General features: G+C 40.6%; 1 protein-coding gene across 1 annotated transcript in view; it reads left to right on the forward strand.

Annotated features, from left to right (window-relative positions):
• DSCAM (DS cell adhesion molecule) overlaps positions 1-19,807 on the forward strand; it is a 741,375-nt gene that overhangs the window by 471,327 nt on the left and 250,241 nt on the right. The window contains exon 12 of the mRNA XM_061192687.1: positions 9,910-10,029. Coding sequence (XP_061048670.1) covers positions 9,910-10,029 — 120 coding nt within the window. The remainder of the gene's footprint in view (positions 1-9,909; positions 10,030-19,807) is intronic.

The following is a 19,807-nucleotide window of genomic DNA, read 5'->3' on the forward strand; positions in this document are numbered from 1 at the left end:
GAAGACAACAAAATCCAGACTCTCAATATCATAACATATCTGCAATGCCTTGCACATAATTACTGGGTATGAGAAGAAATAGGAAAATGTGCGCCATAAATAAAAGGAAAAACAAAGGAAAGAAAAGAAACAGCCTAATGGGCATACAGATGTTAGAATTAGCAGGCAAGGTTTTAAAGTAGCTATAATAAGCATTTTCAAAAATTCAAATGAAAAGATGTGTGCAATGAGTGAATACATAGGGAATGCAAGAAGAGAAGTATAAAACATTTTTTAAAAAGAACCAAAAGGAAATTCTAGATCTGAAAAACGCAATATCTGAAATGAGAAATTAACTGGATATATTAAGTGGGATCTTGGATACTGCAGAACAAAGGATAATTGAACTTGAAAAGAGGGCACGAGAAAAATATCCAAATTTTTTAGAGAGATAAAAGACTTAAAATGGCAAACAATGCCTCAGTGAGCTTGAAGTAATGTCAAGGAGTCCAGTATAAATACAGTTAGAGCCTCAGAAAGAAGGGCAGGAAAAACATAGATCTGAATAGTAATGACTTGAAAATTTTCAAATATGGTGAAAAATATAAATCTACTGGTCAAAATGATTAATGAAGCTCAAGTAAAATAAGCACAAAGAAAAAACCATGCCATAGCACATCATAGGGTGTAGATTTCACAGATTTTTGCATCATCTATCAACCTGTACATTTAAAACCTGTGAATATTACTGTATATAAATTGCACCTCAATTTTTAAAAAATTTAAATGTAAATTTTCTAATATTCAAAATTCTTCAAAAATGAAATAATGAAATAATTTCCTTCACAAAACATTAACTTTTCTGCCAATGGAGGAGACATCATTTATCAAAAGCCGAATGATATTTTGAGAGGCATTGTATGAAATAGGTGTCACAGGTTAGTGGCTGGCCTCAATAAAAAGTAGTTTCCCTTCTGGCATTAATGCTCAGTGATTTAAAGTTAAAGGCACTCCTTCCTCACGGGCTGTATCATATTTTATAACACATATGGAAAATATTCTAACTTCAACATGACTTTTAGTAAATATATCTCTCTGTTAATTCTATTTAATAGAATATATAAGGCACATAAGGTATACAACTTTCCTTAGCCCATGCTACAATGGAGATGGGTTTATGATTCATTGAATTAAAATTTAAACCTGGGCCAATTCTTGAGCTCATGTTGCATAGATACCATAATAGATCATCATGCTGATTTCAGAAAATAATCACCTTTACATAAACCTTAATAAAGGCAAGGCAGCTTTCTTTGGGCCTGCTCTTCTTTTAATTACACTTGGAATGGCAATGGCTAAAGTGAATTAATTAGATAAGGGTTACAAGATAACCTTAACTCTCTAATGAAGCTTTCTCTATTTTAAAGTCCTTGTCTGTAGCAATCATTATTTTGCTTGTTTTTTTCAAAAACTTAACAGTCCCATGAGTTCAGTATTTTCTTGTGTCTTACTTGTCTGCAAAAGAAAAAAAAAATCACTAAGCTTTATGTCTTCAAAATATCAATGGATAGATATAATCTTTCACACCCACTCCCAAATGACTGCATTTGCTCTGTCCTTCATTGCTTCATCTTTCCCTTGTTGCATCATGAAGCAACAAAGGACCTAGCACGTACTCCCAACTGCCAGTCCTTGGGGTAGTCACTGGGATGATGAAAGCTCATTTCCTCCCATTGAGAACTCCTGCTCCAGCGGGAATGAGGCAGATTCCAGAAGGGAGGGAGAAATCCTGAAGGATTAGAAAATATAGCAAGTAGTTAAGAGGAGAGGAAGGAAGACATCATGTTCCTGGAAGAAGGTCTGTTACTTGCAATGGCAGGAGGGCTTGACAGGGCAGATACATCTGTGTCTGGGGGAATGGTGTGCAAAATGGCAAAATGAAGAAGGATGAGACTTGAGAGCTAAGTCTGGTCCACATCTTGAAGGCTTTCTGTCCTATGAAAGAGGTCTGGAGGCCATGGAAATTTATGAAGAGATTTAAAGCAGAAAAATCATATGGTTCATGGCAGGACGAGTCACGCATTGGAATAAAATGTAGAACATCTCACAAACTCTTCTGTTTCCCCTCTGCCCTTCGTACACAATGATTGGAGCAGGGGACTTTCTCCCTGGATGACTAATGCCTGCCGTGGGTGACAGCCTCTCTTCTTGTATAGCTAGAGATCAGGCAGCTGCTCTCAGAATTTCAAATTTTAGTTTGAATGGTCAAGAGGTGGAATTTTATCACCACTTCAGCTAGATCACATTCTGGATAAGCTAAATAGATATTTTGGTAAAATGAAGAATCTTATTGATTATTGCCATTTGGAATGAAGAGTGTTCCATACTGCACAGTGTAGACTCACTAACTTTGGAACATAATCCGTCCTTTGATTCATGAAAAATATGCAAAGATATAGTTGGAGAAACAAAACCCACATAAAAATAGCAAGCCGTGTTAGAGAATAATTATATGGGTTTTTATTTAAATCTTTAACTCAAATTGGAGAATGTTTTTCTCTTAGGGGCTTTAAAGTTTTCGGCCTGAGATGTAGCTTGGGAAAAGTAGAAATAGAATAAGGAGTTCAGAGACCTTGAAGTTGCCTTGTCTCAGTGAGGGTGGTTGGAAAGTCTCCAAGTGACAGACTGCTAATTACAAGAGCAAAACGACTTCTGATAAGGGAGAGGTCAGTGCCGTTTGATAGACTTCATGGAAGGAGTGAGCGCCATCAGCCTTGAGGTATAAGTAAGGTTTAGAAAGAAAATAAAAAATATAGCAACAGGGCTTCCCTGGTAGCGCAGTTGTTGAGAATCCGTCTGCCAGTGCAGGGGACACGGGTTCAATCCCTGGTCCGGGAAGATCCCACATGCGGCGGAGCAACTAAGCCCGTGCGCCACAACTACTGAGCCTGCGCTCTAGAGCCCATGAGCCACAACTACCGAGCCCGTGCACCTAGAGCCCGTGCTCCGCGGCAAGAGAAGCCACCGCAATGAGAAGCCTACAGGCAGCAACGAAGACCCAACACAGCCAAAAGTAAATAAATTAAATAAATTAATTTAAAAAAAATACAGCAACAACACTGGAACTTTCAGTAAGTAAACCAAGGTCCACATTTTTGCTTGTTCATTTTCTATATGACTTTGGAAACATGATTGAGTTTCTCTGAGTCTCAGTTTCCTCATCTGTAAAATGGAAATAATGAGACTTACCTCTTGGAATTGCTGAGAGAATGGAATCAGGTAACAATTGCTATGTCCTTAGCACCCAGATAGTAGCAGGGCTCTCCAGTTTCTCTTCATTTGATGAATGAGTAGAAGGAGGACAGAGGCATTCAGACATATTTTCTAAGGTCAATGAGGGATAAACAGCCCAGTTAAGACACAGAGGCTGTGCCATTATCATAGTTAGCCCGCCTGCTTGTTGCCTTGAACAAATACATGCTTGATGTAGGAAGTGATGGGGAACCTCAGAAGTCCTGGAACTGATTGCCTTTGGGGGTGGGAGACCAGTCTGGTAGCAGTCAGTGGGCTGTGTCTCTACAGATAAGGGAACCCAGGGAAGACCCCTTGGCCTGTCAACTGACCCCCCAGACCCCATCCCTGCTTCCCTCACCTCTCTTTTTCCTTCCACCACTATCACAGTTTGGACACCTATTAGCTGTGTGATCTTGAGTAAATTCCTTAAGCTAGTTTTACCCCAATTTTCTTACTCCTAAAATGGGAGAATAGTTAATACGGGTTTTCTGAGGGTTAAAAAAAAGAATGTATTTATCACAGCACCTGGCACATAATAAGCCAGCAGGTGGTTACTCCCTTTCCGGCTCTTCTTCTGTTTCTCCCTTCCTTCCACTCACATCTGCATGACTTTGGTACATGATTGAGGACACATTACGTAGAAGAGGCTGGGGGTAATCCCAAGTATCAGGCAATTAATTAGAATGGTGGCCTAGGGAATACAGTCAAAAAGGTAATAGTGCAATATAGTTTTGCAGAAACTGAAGCAGTTGGGGATAAATGGTGTGTGGAAGATAGAGGTGATAACTGAGACGTTAAAGCTGAGGTATAGGATAAAAGGGTAGGATTGAAATGGAATTTGGGAACCCAGTTCCTGGTTATTCCTTAACACCAGAGTCATATGACTTTGGGCCATTGTAAAGCTAAGCACATTTTTGATAGTTTGGGTCACTGGGAAGATTTATGAAGACTTAATTTAAAATAAATTAGCTATTATCATAAGGGAAGTTAAAAGAAAAACCCCTTAGCACTTATGCATGTGTCTCATGACTTACACTGGCAGTGGATGGATGGTCACCCTAATGTCACACTCAGTTGGGTGACCTTGGCATAGATGAAGCCATTTTGAGGGAAAGGACTGAACTTAATGGCAAAACACGCCTGCCCTTTGGTTCCCATTATTGGCTCTGCACCACTGCGAGGAAAGCTACCAACACTATGATTTCCTATCTGTGATTCCAAAGGTCAGTTTTCTTATACTTCTTTATATCTTATGACGGGTCTGTTGTTTCTGGCTTTTAATGATGAACTGGCACATAGTGAAACAAACACATCATCTAAAAAGCCCTTACTTGACCTTTATTTGGCAGGAAAAATAAAACTTATATAAGGCCACTATCTAGTTGCTGTTTGTGGACCCAATTTATGATACTATATTCATGCTATCATTTTGCTTCATTCATCCCTTCATTCTTCCAACAAATACTTGTTAAGCACGTATTTTATAATAGATGCTGTGAGTGCTGGGGGTACAATGGTGATCAACACACAGAGAGCAAGTCCCTGCCCCATAAAACTTAGTAACAACCTAATTGGGAAAAGAATTTGAAAAACAGTAGATACATATGTATATGTATAACTGAATCACTTTGCTGTACACATGAAACTAACACAAGAGTGTTAATCAACTATACTCCAATATAAAGTAAAAAGTTAAAAAAAAACTTACATTTCAGTGCAGGAGAGAGTCAATGAATGCACAAATGATGTCAGGTGTCTCCCTGTGGTATGAAAAGTAAAGCTTGGTAGGAGAATTGAGAGTGATAAGGGAATGGACTTTTCAGATGCACAGGGTAAGCCTTTCTGAAGAGATTTTTGAAAAGAGACTTGACCAAAGTGAGGGGGTGAGTCACAGGTCTCTCTGTAGGAAGCGAGTTACAGGCAGAGAGACAAACAGGTACAAAGACCCTGAGTCAGGAGTGGGTTTTGTGGGTTCAAAGTACAGCAAGAGACCAATGTGCTCCCTGTTCAGTAGGAGAGAAGGGAGGGGCCAGGTTATCTATTCTGGGTATGACAGGAAGCCACTGGAGTTTAGTTTCCAATGTCATAAATTAAATCTTACCTAGACTTGGATCAATTACTATCTTGACTAAATGCCATACACCAGAGAATGGCAATATTTATCTACACAGGACCCCCGTCCTCCGCTGCCACCGCCAAATAGCTTCCGGTTTACCTTCAATAAAACTGAATCCCTGTCCCTGTTGACAGATAGCAAAACCTACATCCATTCTTTGGAAATATATAGCTACTTAGAGGCCAAGAGTTCCAAACATAAAACACTGGACTGCACCTAACACTGAAAAATACCTGTCCTATTATATACCTGTCCTATTCCTCCCTTAAAAACAGCAAAAATAAGTCTTCCCTTTAATAAACAGACCAAAGCCGAAAATCACATATTTTAAACAACCCTCATCTTAAGCATCATGAAGCAGGCAACCCTCTCAAAGGAATCCCTTCGAGACTTCAGATACTGTCAGGCTACATGGGTCCCATGACAGGATTTGGGTATTTTAGAACATATATGTCTCACGTGACTCTTTTTAGGGGGACAGGAGTATTGCATGTGCACGCAATTATGATTCATAGAAAGGTATGGCAACAGTGGCCTGCATTGCCTTTTGGGGATGCGACATAATTATTTGGTTGAACCCATCCCTTCTATCTCTTTAATCACCCTCATCCCCACTGGAAAAGTCTCTCTATTGGAAAGCCAACTATATTGGTGGGTATGTTGACCACAAATAAAGTGTTCTGCAAATAAAAGGAAACCAAAATATATTAAAAAAAAAAAGGAAACCAGCAACTTGGAGGAATTATAACCGAGACAATACAGAGTCTTCAGTCTTTAGGTCCTATCGTAAGTTTTGGTCAAAATCATGACAGTCCCGACAGCTCTGCATCCTTCCCCCTCCAGTTCTGTATCTCCTTGACCAAAATCCTCCTGCAGAGTTCTCTGCTTTCTTCTGTGAGATGGTGCTTCTAGACCCATCCTCCTCAAGGACCTTATGCATTGGGGTCACTCTGATCTGAGTTATTAACTGAGCCATGCTACTTTGGATAGAGTCTGTTTCCTAGTCTTTAAAACTGGAACAATAATATCCATTTATTGATTTGTCCATTCAACAGATATTTGCAGAATACTTTCTATGTTCCAGCACTGTGTTATGTGCTGGGGTGCGATGGTCTGCAAGAAAGGCATGGTTCTTGTTCTCCCAGATGTGCAGCCAGATGTGGGAGACGGGCATTTAAACCAGCAACACCAAACGTGTGGTAAAGGCTATGACATGACAACGCAGGATTCTGTGGAGGCACTCAGTCTTGTCCACAGCATCAGAACAGGTGTCCCAGACTAAGTGAAATTTGAGCTGAGATGTAAATACTATTAACTGATAATTTGTTAAACAAAGAAATACAGAAGCCTATGTGAAGACCCAGGGGGAGCTGGAGAATAGATAGACTGGAGCAAAGCTTACAAGAGGAAATGTCAAGAGATGAAGCTGGAGTGCAAGGGCCCAAGTCATAAAGAGCCTTCAAAATATCGTAAGGGTTTCAATTGTGTTAAGGGACAATGCGAAGGCACTGATGATTTTAAGCAGGGAAGTCACATCATGTGATTTCTCTCTTAGAAGGATCTTTCAGGCCACTGTGCAGAATGCATTCAAGTGGGCCAGTAGGTAGCAGGTAGACTAGTTAGGAAGCTGTTTCATAAATCCAGATAAGAGCCAGTTTTAGCCTTGTCTCAGGTTAAGTCCCCCTGAAAGCAGAGTGTGAGGTATAGGACTGGCTGTAGATCACTTATTTGAGATGTAATTCCTGGATCCCAGAGTGAGAGAATGAAGGGAAATGAGATAAGGAAAGGAGGGGGAAAATCAGTAAAAGTTACTTTAATGAACTAGTTGCTGCTGTGGGCAACTGGGGCTCATTTCTTCTGGGAACCTTCCAGGGCATCACACAGAACAGTTGTTCTCAAAGGTAGTCTCTGGACCTGCAGCCTCAGCATCACCTGAGAGCTTATTAGAAAAGACAGTGTGTTGGATCCTGCCTCAGACCTACTGGGTCAAAACGTTTAGGGACAGGGTTTAGCAACTTGGGTTTTAATCAACTCTTCAGGTGATTCTGACACCCTCTGATGCACAGACGTAGAGCACACCTTAGAGTTGTCCAATAGGATCGGAGGATGGAGAGGCAGGGCATTTATCCCGACACCCATCCCCCACTGGTTGCACCCATGAAGGAGAGTGTTTGTTACTTTAGAGGAGGCCCTGAGACAGCAGAGAGAGACTCATGTTCTTGGTGTGATGCCCTGGCAAAATGCATGGAGCTGTCCACCCTGCGGTGCTGAAACCAGATGGATGGAGGCACTTCACCACACACCCTGTCTACGCATCATGACTAGGACACGGCAATGAAGATGAAGAGAATTTGAGGATATGTGACACATTTGCAAGAAAGAATCATCAGTACCTGATACAAGGAAATTAAAGAGGGGCGTATGAAAGATAATTCTCAATTTTATGGGCCATTTCCTTCAGTAATTGCCTTACACTTACAATATGTCAGTGGTTATTTTCCATGTAAACCTCTGTGATCCGTTTTTAAATAATATTGCTTTGGATTAGAACCAAATCGAGGGGAGGGATCATGGATCAATTGTAATTAGACATTCTTCCAGAGGAAATGCAAGAGATTAGCTACCCTGCCCATTTGACAAGAGATTCCTTGCTCTTACCAGAATTTGAGCCAAATAGACAGAATGTACATGATTGCATATTTACCTTCCACCCTGGACAGAATGATTCTGACATGATGTCTTAAACTTTGCAGTCTACCCTTGTGGTTGTTAGATTAATTTTACTAGAAAACTTTGCTCTATAAAATCTCCAGCATTTTTTTCCTAGGAATAATTTTCTCACCATGAGACAGACAGACATCCCTTATCACTTTTTAAAAATATATTTACATTTTATAGACTACATTTGTCTCAGAATACCACCTAAATGAAATAAAATTGCTCACTATGAAAAGACCCATTGGCTGTGCAAATTATTTAATTAAATAATTTGCACATTGGAAACTGTGTTTATTAATGATATGTTAAAGCTGGACACACCTGCATCTACTAAATTAACCAACACTCCTACAACACTTCATATCTTCCAGGCACTTCTGACAACTTTTATAATCTTAATTCATGTTATCCCCATACCAATGCTATAAAATGAGTTCCCAGTTTACAGATAAGGAAATCGAAGCTAAGAAACATTTGACAGCTTACAGAAGATGACTCACCTAGAAGTAGCAAAGTTGGAGATCAAATCCAGGTGTTTAGCCTTTGGCTCTGTGTTCTTAGCCATCACTCTCTGTTGTTTCTTCCAGAAACACAGCAGTGAGTTCCATCTCTAGCTGCTTCTTCTCTTGATTTTGTTCCCCCCTCCTTGGCTGTTTGGTGGGCAAAGTGATGTTCACTATGGCTCATGCCATTTCAACGTGCTTCTAAGATCCTAACTGATGTAGACTCTAAACTTCTCCCCAGTCCATTTCGTGTGGTGGCTGGAATTCCTATATATCTCTAACACATAGGACCACATTTTTGCCTCAAAATGAAGAATTCTGGAAATTGCAATGCAGAAAAGATTAGCCTTATCAGGAGTTGTGGAAAGGAGGGGAAGAACTCGCACATTTGCTAAGTATCTAATATATGGTGGACATAATCTATGTCCTCTCACCTAGTCTCGTGACAGTCTCATTGAAAATCCATCCTGTAATTAGTCACTGATCTGCTGGAAAAGATTTCTGGATCCTAACACCTTTAGATGCTACCTTTCCTAGAAGAATCTGTATCTTCTCTTTAAGAGAAGACTTGAATACTCTTAAAATCACAATAACTTAACTCAAAACATTTATGTTCTCTTGGCAGGTATTTTTTAAGCAGAGTGCATGTGTATGTTTTGGGTAGGGATGGTGTTTTTTTCAGCATCTCACAAAACTCACCAAATAAGCAGTTACTTAATCTGTTGTTTTTTTTTTCATAGGTACTCTATAAAGCCTTCATGGCACCTCACTTCAACTGGCTTCCATAGTCCCTTTTTGGCTCAGAAGGGCACTGATGTCAGAAATAATGGTCTATGTGTCTTTATCAGATTTTTAGGAAAAGTTCAATACCATGTTGTGTTCTTTACTGCCTTTAGGAAGAGACTATTAATTCTCCCTTCATCTCCTGTTAGAGGAAGAATAGATATTGGGTGCTTTAAAAACATTTCATACCCAAGAATGGATCCCTGATGATCTTCCATAACACAAATCAAAAACAGAATGTCACATTCCCTTGGTTTAGTCAAACTGCCACACTCCAGAGTCCAGTGCAAAGCAACTTCCATCTGCATCAGATCATTGATAGCATAAGAAAAATCACCTGCGCTGAAATTGCTTCCTTAATTGGTCCCTAATTACAAATCCTCTGCTTTATTTTCACATATATGTAAAGCATTCTTTGTACTTCCATGCTTGTTAAAATTCTTGGATTTCTTAAAATCACAGCTTTAATAATCTGCAGTCTTGTCTGAATGACTGGTGGCATTTCTCTCTCTTCAGTTCCTCCCAAGTTTGTGGTTCAGCCACGGGACCAGGACGGGATTTACGGCAAGCCTGTCATCCTCAACTGCTCAGCTGAGGGCTATCCCGTACCCACCATCGTGTGGAAATTCTCTAAAGGTATGAAGTTACTTGATTTGCTTGTTACGTATCAAATGTATGTTATATTCTAAAGGACGAGATGAGCATTTCTTGCAGAGATGTTTCTTACAAATATGTACGTCCCCACCTCCACCAAGTGGATCCATCCTTCACATACACCCCTAGTAACCCACCTAAGTGTTTTCATTTGGGCCATGAAATGTTCTTGTATAACATGCCCTTGGAAAGACCGGGTAGGGGAGGCAGTTTATTCATGTAAGTTATTTCAGCACCTGGGAAAGCTCTACCTTGACTACCTGAGAAAGCTCTGCCTTGACTACCTGGGAAAGCTCTGCCTTGACTACCTGGGAAAGCTCTACCTTGACTACCTATGTTGGATGACCATGATCTGCCTGGGGACCCCTGCAAGCCCATACACATGGAAAAACAAGTATAAATTGTCAGAATTACTCATTGTTGGAAAATTATTTCCCCAGTATTTAGATAAGTAAGGGTAAGTGGCCTTAAAAGGTTAAAATAAAACTACTGGTTGCTTTATTTACCTAGATACCATAGATATAAAAAACTACCTATCATCTCCTTGGTAGTCTCTTTTTAAAAGCAAAATTTCACCCTTAATCTTGCTTTCTCTTCAAAGGCAAAGCAACTTTTCCCAGTATTAAGGTAACACTGTAAACATTACATAAATTAAAATGGGCAGTGTTGGAAACTAATGAGGGAACCATTCTAGACATGGTAAAAATAATTTATTTCTATCTTATCACCTTCTCCAGGAAAGTTTCCTTAACTAGGCTTATGAATGTGTTGGAAATTCTCTTTCCTTTCTCATTCACATAACTTCATTCAGTAATTTATTAAACAGGTGAGGGCCAAATATATACTGATAGGATAAACAAACAACAAATAAATAAATAAATCATGTTTTTTTTTTTCCCTAACAATCTTAAGACTTAAGGTATATAGTGTGTTGCATTTTCTTATTGTGAAAGTAACAACAATCAGAGAAAAACAAATGGCATACTTGCCACAGTTCCTTTTGGTGTATTTCCTTTAGGGAGAAGGAGCAGAGGAAAGAAAGAGAGGGATAGACACCATTTTTTTAGGGGGAGAATCAATTAAATTTGTTTTAAATCCCTGAGATTACTCCCCTGTAGCATGCCACATACATTGTCCATGTGAAAAGCACTTTATCCCAAAATAAAAGCCTATTATTCAGAGTATCTGCCCGCGTGACTTTTTATTTGGGGCCATACTTGTAGCCCTATGTTGCATTACATGGAAACAAATAGCATACATTTGATTTAATGTAGCTTATGTCGATGTGCATGTAGTTTATATAGATGTTACAAACATCTTCCATGATGCTCGTCTTCTTCAAAACTATTTCTAATGCTTGACATTGTGTGGATGTTCTTTCTTTCTCTTGGGTTGTTTTCCATTTCTCACTATTACGAACACTGCAGAAGTGGACATCCTCGTGTGTTAGTTCAATGTCCATATGTGTGGTTGCTTTCTTTTTCTTTTTTTTTTTTTTTTTTTGAGGAACCTCCATACTGTTCTCCATAGTGGCTGTACCAATTTACATTCCAACCAACAGTGTAGGAGGGTTCCCTTTTCTCCACACCCTCTCCAGCATTTATTGTTTGTTGATTTTTTGAGGATGGCCATTCTGACCGGTGTGAGGTGATACATCATTGTAGTTTTGATTTGCATTTCTCTAACAGTTAGTGATGTTGAGCGTCTTTTCATGTGTCTGTTGGCCATCTGTATGTCTTCTTTGGAGAAATGTCTATATAATCCCTAAAAGTGAAATACTGTGATCACACTGAAGGCTCTTGGTCCGCACTGGACCAGGACACATTGGAAAATATTAGGGCAATTTACACACTGACCAGTAGTATGAAGCTGTGTGTGTCTTGCACCCTCGCCAACTAGATAGTATCCTTTTTTCCTTAATCTTTAGTATGTGATGGGTGAGTTGTTTTAATTTACAAATTCCTGTTTTAATGTACAAATTTAGATTACTGATGATGTTGAAAATGTTTTAGCCTTTGTTTACAGACCATTTCATTTTCCCATTTGGAGAATTTCTCATTCATGTTACTCTCACACTCATCTCCATGTCTCATTTATTTGAAAGAGTGTTTTTCATAGATTAAATAACCCTTTCTCTGTTATGGATGTTACAGACATCTTATTCCTTCCCATCACTGATGTGCAAATTAAATTATAGAAGCCTTTTTACCTTTGAACTTGATATGCAATTTAAAATCATTAATGAAAAAATTAAAAATTGCAGCAAACAAATTTTTAAAAGTTAAAATCCCCCTTTAAAAACATCACTCAAAGATAACCAAAGATAAATACTGCAAACTTTTTTTTTAAGATTTTTTTTTGAAGTGGACCATTTTTAAAGTCTTTATTGAATTTGTTAGAATACTGCTTCTGTTTTATGATTTTGGTTTTGTTTTTTTTTTGGCCATGAGGCATGTAGGATCTTAGCTCCCTGATCAGGGATTGAACCTACACCCCCTGCACTGGAAGGTGAAGTCTTAACCACTGGACTGCCAGGGAAGTCCCGATACTGTAAACTTCCATCTAGCTTTTCAGACCTGTCTCCCTGGCAAATATATATATCTGTAGATATACATATAATTTTGTGTTTTTAAAAAAATTGCGAGCATGTGAGTCTTCCTGATCTACAACCTTCTTTCTTCAGTTAATAATAGGCTATGAATGTCTTTCCACGGCAACAAATATGGGTGTTCACTGTGACTTTTTAACGTCTCTGTTGAGTTTCTATTCATACATCAATAAATACATCTAACTTCTCTTGCCTTTGTTAGGACTGAATTCAGTGACTTAATGCCACAAGGGTTCACTCCTTCTCATAAGAGGAGTCTGGGAGTAGATAGGGCAGGATTAGTTTTTCTCCACTGAGTCATCAGGGACCCACACTGTTTACATCTATCTCTTCTGTCACTCTTCGAAAGCATCTCCCACCATCAGTCAATGGCTACTAAGGTCCAGTGGCCACTTGCACATTTCCATGGACGAGGAAAAGCACAGAGAGAAGGCTCTCACACCCACCTGAGTCAGTTCCCTCTAAGGACCTCTCCAGACTGTGTGATAAATCAATTCTGCTCATGTCTCACCGGCCAGGTCAGCCCTCGCCACAGAGGTTCTACAAGTTGTTATAGCTAAGCATACGGCCGTCGTGACTACAACTCAGGCGATTTCACTAAGGGGGAGGATGGATGCTTGGCAACCAGGTGTGTCCAACACTACTGTTGGATATTGTGTTTTTTCCCAGTTTTTCACTATCGTAAAAATGTCACAGTGACTTCTATCTCATTGATCTCTGTACACGTGTCCATTTTCTCTCTGGTGATAAACTTCTATAAGTAGAATTATGGTTCAAAGAGTAAGCAATTTCTATAGATTTCAATACGTATCGGCCGCTTGTCATCACTTTTTTCGTCTACACTCCTTCCCGCAGTTTATAGTAGTGCCTGTTTCTTACGATGAGAATAATGCCAGGTATTATGCTTGGTTTTTTAATATTTTTCAATAGAATAGGGGAAATGGTATATTATTATTTTAATTATGCAAGTAGCAAAGATGTTTCTTAAGAAAAATTTAGCCTTGCTTATGGAACATGTTTCCCATAATCAAATAGTCACTAAGAGCATAAGTGCAGTTCTTCTATGTCACACACACACACACGCCCCCCAAACTCAGGCTGTTTCTCCAAGAGATGCAATTTAGTCCTGAAGCTGCAGAATTCCAGAGTAAATTGCAGTGGTTTAAGGGCAGCTATTGCAGAAATGAAACAATCTTTCCCGAAAAATAATGTTATTACAGTATTGACCTTGGGTCTGGATACACAAAGTCTAAGACATTCAATTCTGTCTCCTGATTTTTTTTTTTTTTTTACATGAACAAACAAGGCTTCTTGTCAAAAAGAGATTTGAAAAAAAAATCAGGGTTTAATACCATGGTGGGCCTTACCTGTGCTCACAGAAATCAATAGCTAAGCAAATGTATGTCATTTATAGTGGAGGAAGTGGGTTTCAATTGCTGTCCTGGGGACCTGGACCATCCCCTTGTTAGCTGCTAAAGGGGAAAGAGGGGCCGCTGATGCAAGAGATAACTGATGCCCTGGCCCATGGGCTGCCTGGACATCTTTTGCTCTCTGGCCATCCAGAAATAGGGCCACTTCTGACCTCCAGGGATGCTTTGGTCGGAGGAATGTCCAAGGACAAGAGTCAGGGCATGCCTGGTGTAGGGAACGGGAGAGCAGTGAGGAGTAGTTTATATTTAAAATAGGGTTATCAGAGAAGGCCCAGAAGAAGGTAATGTTTGAGCAGAAACTTAAAAGAAATGGGAGATGAGCCATGTGCCTATCTGGGGGGAGCATTGAAAGTCAAGGGGTCAAAGCCGGGGCAGAAGTGGGTTTATACCTGGAATGTTCCAGAAGCACCAAGGAGGACACTGGAGCTGGGTCCTGCTCACTCACTGCAGTGGAGTGAAAGGAGGTTCTGGAGGTCCCAGCAGGTCAGATGCCTCATCGATGCCCTTAAAGATGTGGCTTTGCCTGGCGGGGGGCGGCGGGGGGAATGCAGGCAGTGGATCAGAGTTGTGACAGCGGCGCTCTCCTTTCTCCTGCTGCCCTGCGGACACCAGAACTTAGCAGGCTATTGGGGTAATTAAGAGATGCCATGTGCTCTGCCTAGTGTTTTCAAAGGACCCTGTCGGCCCTAGGTGGAAGGCAGGAATTGCAGCTGGAGACCGGTTAGCAGGCCTGTGCTGTGATGTGGCCTGGACGAGCTGTCACGAAGGCACGAGTAGTTGATTTCTGAATTGATCTGGCTGATGGATTGGATGTCGAAGAGAAAGGGAGACGTCGAACAGGATGCCCGGGTCTCTGAGAACAGTGGAAGTGCCACTTACCGAGACAGAGCAACGTCAGGAGAGCAAATCGGCCCGGGGTCAACATCAGCAGTTTGGGCCTCGTTCTCTGTAGACGCAACCCAATTCTCAGTATAAGCAATGATGCATTTTCTAAGTACCCTAATTTTTTATCAGTCAGTGCTTCCTCCGTGGTCAGGGCTTGTCCCTTCCGCGTTCTGCTCAGCCGGTGTGTGCCCCACTTTGGTGTCACCTCAGTTCTGTGTTAGATTGACCCCCTGCTCAATGCTACTCCTTTAGCTATAGTTCTCCAGCGAGGAATATTCCAGGTTTGTTCTTCACGGTGGCTTGCCTCTTGCCTTTTTGCACATAAAGTGAGTTTAGCTTGTAGGAGTTGGTAGCTTGCATTATTTCCTGGGAGGGGACAGAAGCTGCCTGATTTCTTCTTAGACACGACTCATTTTTTTTTTTTTTTTTTTTTTTTGCCTGCATGCACTGAAGAGCTGACTTTGAAGTCCAGTAAATGTATAGTCTATGCCTTGATGTTATGCATGTGGGGTCACTTTTCCCCCAGATGTGTCATATGCCTATTTAATATGTAGGTTCAAATCATCTTTTATGTAAGAAAATTCTTCTTGAATCATGTCTGTAAATATTTGTTCTCTTCCGTGCTTTGCATTTGTGGGTGTGTATATTCAAAGTTTATCTCAAGTCACAGAAAATATACAAACTAAGACAACAGAATGAACTGATTTTGTTCCGAGAGAAGGTGATGGGTGACACCTGGCACCAATTTGGGTCTTTTCAAGGGTTAGGGTGCAGAAGTCATCTTTTTGCAACATGTCAACCAAGTTATGGAATTAATTTCCAGACTTATTCCCAGGTATTTTTGAAAACGTTTTTAGGTGCCCAGTAGATTTCTATCTTTGTTCCTTTAAGATCTGGATATTCTGCCTCTGCCCAGGAGGTAGCATGGCGACCTGGGTCTCCGATTACGGTGCCATCAGATTCCCTTCACCTGTCTTCCAGAGGGTGTCATTTTCTCTCTGATTTTTTAACTGATTTACTCCCATTTTACTTTGTTGGATATTTTCTCATGTTTATTCTCTACGACATCTTTTTCCCCACAAAGTCTGTTCTCCTTTGTGCTCTCTCCAATTTTGCCTTCATTTTTGTGATTTTATGTTTTCCCTTCTTTCTCCAGTTCCGCCAGCTCACATTTCATTCTCTCTTGAGCTCTTGCTTCATAGACAAGTAGCTATTTTATTCACAGCTTTCACCTCAATCATGGCGTTCTTCTGAGGAGATTTCATTATAGATTTCTGTCTCTATTTTATTCTTCCATTTTCCTTGTAGTATCTTTGCTAGATCCTGGCTTCCTTTTGAGTGCTCACATTTGAAGAAAATGCATATCCCCAGGAAGAGATTGCTTTGTGCAAGTATCTGGCTCCTCCCTGAACCCTCCTTCACTGATCTAAGACACACAGCAGGTCCAGAGAAGCTGCTCCCTCACCCAGCCTGTGCACACCATGGTCGCTGATGTCCGTTGCCCCTCAGATGTGCTCCCCACTTTCACAATGGGTACCCTGCTGATGCTTGCTCAGAATCCCAGCCGTGATCCATCTCTCCTTGTCTTTATGCATGTTCCTTTGCTCAGTGTACACTGTTGGCTGCCCCATCACCTATTTTGTGGTTGAGATTTTAGCTATTTCCTAATTTCGTGCATAAAAGAGTTTGCATTTTCTATTCCTCTTTCTCCCATTTGCTTTTTTATGATTTCCAGGAAGAAAAGAAATGCTGTTTTTTTAAAATTTTATTTTATTTTTTTATACAGCAGGTTCTTATTAGTTATCTATTTTATACATATTAGTGTATATATGTCAATCCCAATCTCCCAATTCATCCCACTACCACCACCCGCCCACCCCTGCTTTCCCCCCTTGGTGTCCATACGTTTGTTCTCTACATCTGCGTCTCTATTTCTGCCTTGCAAACCGGTTCATCTGTACCATTTTTCTAGATTCCACATATGTGTGTTAATATACGATATTTGTTTTTCTCTTTCTGACTTACTTCACTCTGTATGACAGTCTCTAGGTCCATCCATGTTTCTACAAATGACCCAATTTCATTCCTTTTTATGGCTGAGTAATATTCCATTGTATATATGTACCACATTTTCTTTATCCATTCGTCTGTCGACGGGCATTTAGGTTGCTTCCATGACCTGGCTATTGTAAATAGTGCTGCAATGAACATTGGGGTGCGTGTGTCTTTTTTTTTTTTAACATCTTTATTGGAGTATAATTGCTTTACAATGGTTCATGTGTCTTTTTGAATTATGGTTTTCTCTGGGTATATACCCAGGAGTGGTATTGCTGGGTCATATGGTAATTCTATTTTTAGTTTTTTAAGGAACCTCCATACTGTTCTAATGCTGGTTTTATGCTGCCATCTTTAAACCCTTTGAACTTAAATCCTATTGTTTATGTATTAAGGTTTATTAAATTTGAACTTTACTTCAGAAAAATAAAGGAGAAGTAGTAGAAATCATCAGTTAAGAGAGTGGGCTGAGTTCAAACCCCAGACACACACCATCTGTCTGTGTTACTCCAGGAAAATTACTTAGCCTGCATGAACCACAGATTCCTCATATGGGAAGCAAATGAAATAAGGGGAGTAATGTGATGATTTAATAAGATGGTTCTTAGAAAGCATTTATTATGGTGCCTGGCATAGCAATTAGTCAATACACGTTCGCTGTTACCATCATCATCACTGTTGTCATCACCTCAGTTCACACAGTTAGCCAATTGTACTAAAGCCATTTATTGCCTAGCCCAACCTTTTCCCACTAACTTTAATTCCTTTATAGTCTATGAAAAAAATGTGTCTGCTGAAATCCGTTTTCTATCCCTCTCTCTCGCACTGTCTGTCTGGCATCAGGACCATGCATACTAGAAGTTTATCTCTTCCTAATATGTTTTAATATCTCATACAACACTCCTCCCCTCATTGTTTTTCTTTTTCAAAAATGTCCTAGATTTCTCACATGGATTTTTATTTGCATATTTCTTCTAGATGAAAGTTAGGCTAATTATATCAAGTTCCCAAAACAATATTCTGAAAAATTTGGAACACTGTAATAAATGTAAAGGTTAGCATGGAGAACATCAATATCATTAAACTATTGTCTTCCCTGCCAATATCATGGACAGTCTTTCCATTTATTCAAATCTTTTTATATGCCCATTATAAATTCTATTGCTTTCTTACTATGGTCTGGGGTAGTGAGTATTTATAAGCTTCTGCCGATAGTTCTTTTTGATCCTCTTTGGTTTTCTGGGTGGAAAGGTGTTACATCACTAGCCAGTTTTTGTTGACTCTCTGCAGCTGTCCGTGTCTCTTTCTTTTCCAAGTAAGGGAGAAGTGCTCCTTAATTTGGGGGGAGTTCCTATCTTCTTCCGCTCTCTAGTACATAGAGAGGCTGCAGTGGGATGGGACCCCCTGTTTCCTGCCTATTTCTCTCACCCCCGCCCTGTGCCCTTCCTTCTCTTACCTGTAGCACATTCACATGAGACCAAAGTTTCCTCAACTCCAGTTTTTCCTGGAGACATCAAAGAATCCATCACTATTTGGTTCACAATAGTTTTGCTTTTGCTCAGGCATCTCCTCTGTCCCCAGAAAGCTGTTGGAAGTTGTCCTTCTGTACCCACAAGGTATACTTCACCCAGGGTCCTGGCTGTCCCTTACCTCCTGGGTCCCAGAAGTGTCCTCTTCTGCTTGGTATCAACCCACCTGCCAAAACGCTCCCATCTCCCAAAAGAGTCCCATACACTCTTTTTATTTTCTTTTTTTCAAAGCAACTTAAAAAATCTCATGATTTCTGTGGATTAGGAGTCCGGGCACATCTGAGCTGGGTGCTCTGTTTCGGAATCTCTCATAGGGCTGCAGCTGTTGGCCAGGGCCAAGTCTCATCTGAACTGGAGGAGGATCCACTTGTAGGTTCAGATGGTTGTTAGCAGAAGCTGTGGACTCTTTATAGGGACCAACAGGGACTTCAATCCTTTGTTCAGAAATCCATAGGAAAAAATCTGACACTCACAACAGTTCTCTGGATATGTCCATGCAGTGTACTCAATTCTAGACTGAGAAACAAATGTGTGCTTAGTACGCCTGGTTGCACTGCCCAGGTGAGCCTTCTGGAGCCTCCTCCTACCTCAGGGGCTTGCCCTGGAGTGCTTCAGCTTGGTCCTGCTCACACCCTCTCTCCCACGGTCAAGGTGACATCCCAGCACCCTCCACAATCCCCAAGGCCTAGTCTCCAAATGCCATGAAGAATGTGCAGCAAGGGACAAGCCCAAGTTCTCAAGCATGTTAATTGTAGGACATTTTTTCTACCAAAACGAATTCCAGACCTCCCTGCTGAGTTGACCACGGCCACCTCTTCCTCAGCAGTCAAGAGATGGCCCCCACTGCAGATCCCCTGCTTTCCATTCAAAAGATAAGTCTGGATGGGGACAAACAATCAAGAGACCAAAAAAATACTAATAATAAGTCCCTTAAATGAGATTGTTCCTCTTTTCCCCTGTAGGAAAACAAGAGGCTTCCTATTGAAGTAACCGTGGGGAGGCCCAGTCAGGATTGTCCTTGGGTCTCTGGACCCCCAAAGTTCCTTCCCAAGCTCTGGTCCCTTAATCCTATTTCCTGTATCCTTGCAGGTTTCACTCGTGTCCTGACCTCGGGCCTGAGCCTCCTTCTTGTTTTAGCATTCAAGGCATTTATCTTCATTTCTTTACCCTCGTGGCCACTTACACTCTGACCTTGAATGCCAGATCACAGCCTTTGCTCAGACCAAGCGTTGCTTTCACACCCCTGTCCTGGA

Source organism: Eubalaena glacialis, chromosome 6 (assembly GCF_028564815.1).
Source record: "Eubalaena glacialis isolate mEubGla1 chromosome 6, mEubGla1.1.hap2.+ XY, whole genome shotgun sequence".
Lineage (NCBI taxonomy): Eukaryota > Metazoa > Chordata > Mammalia > Artiodactyla > Balaenidae > Eubalaena > Eubalaena glacialis.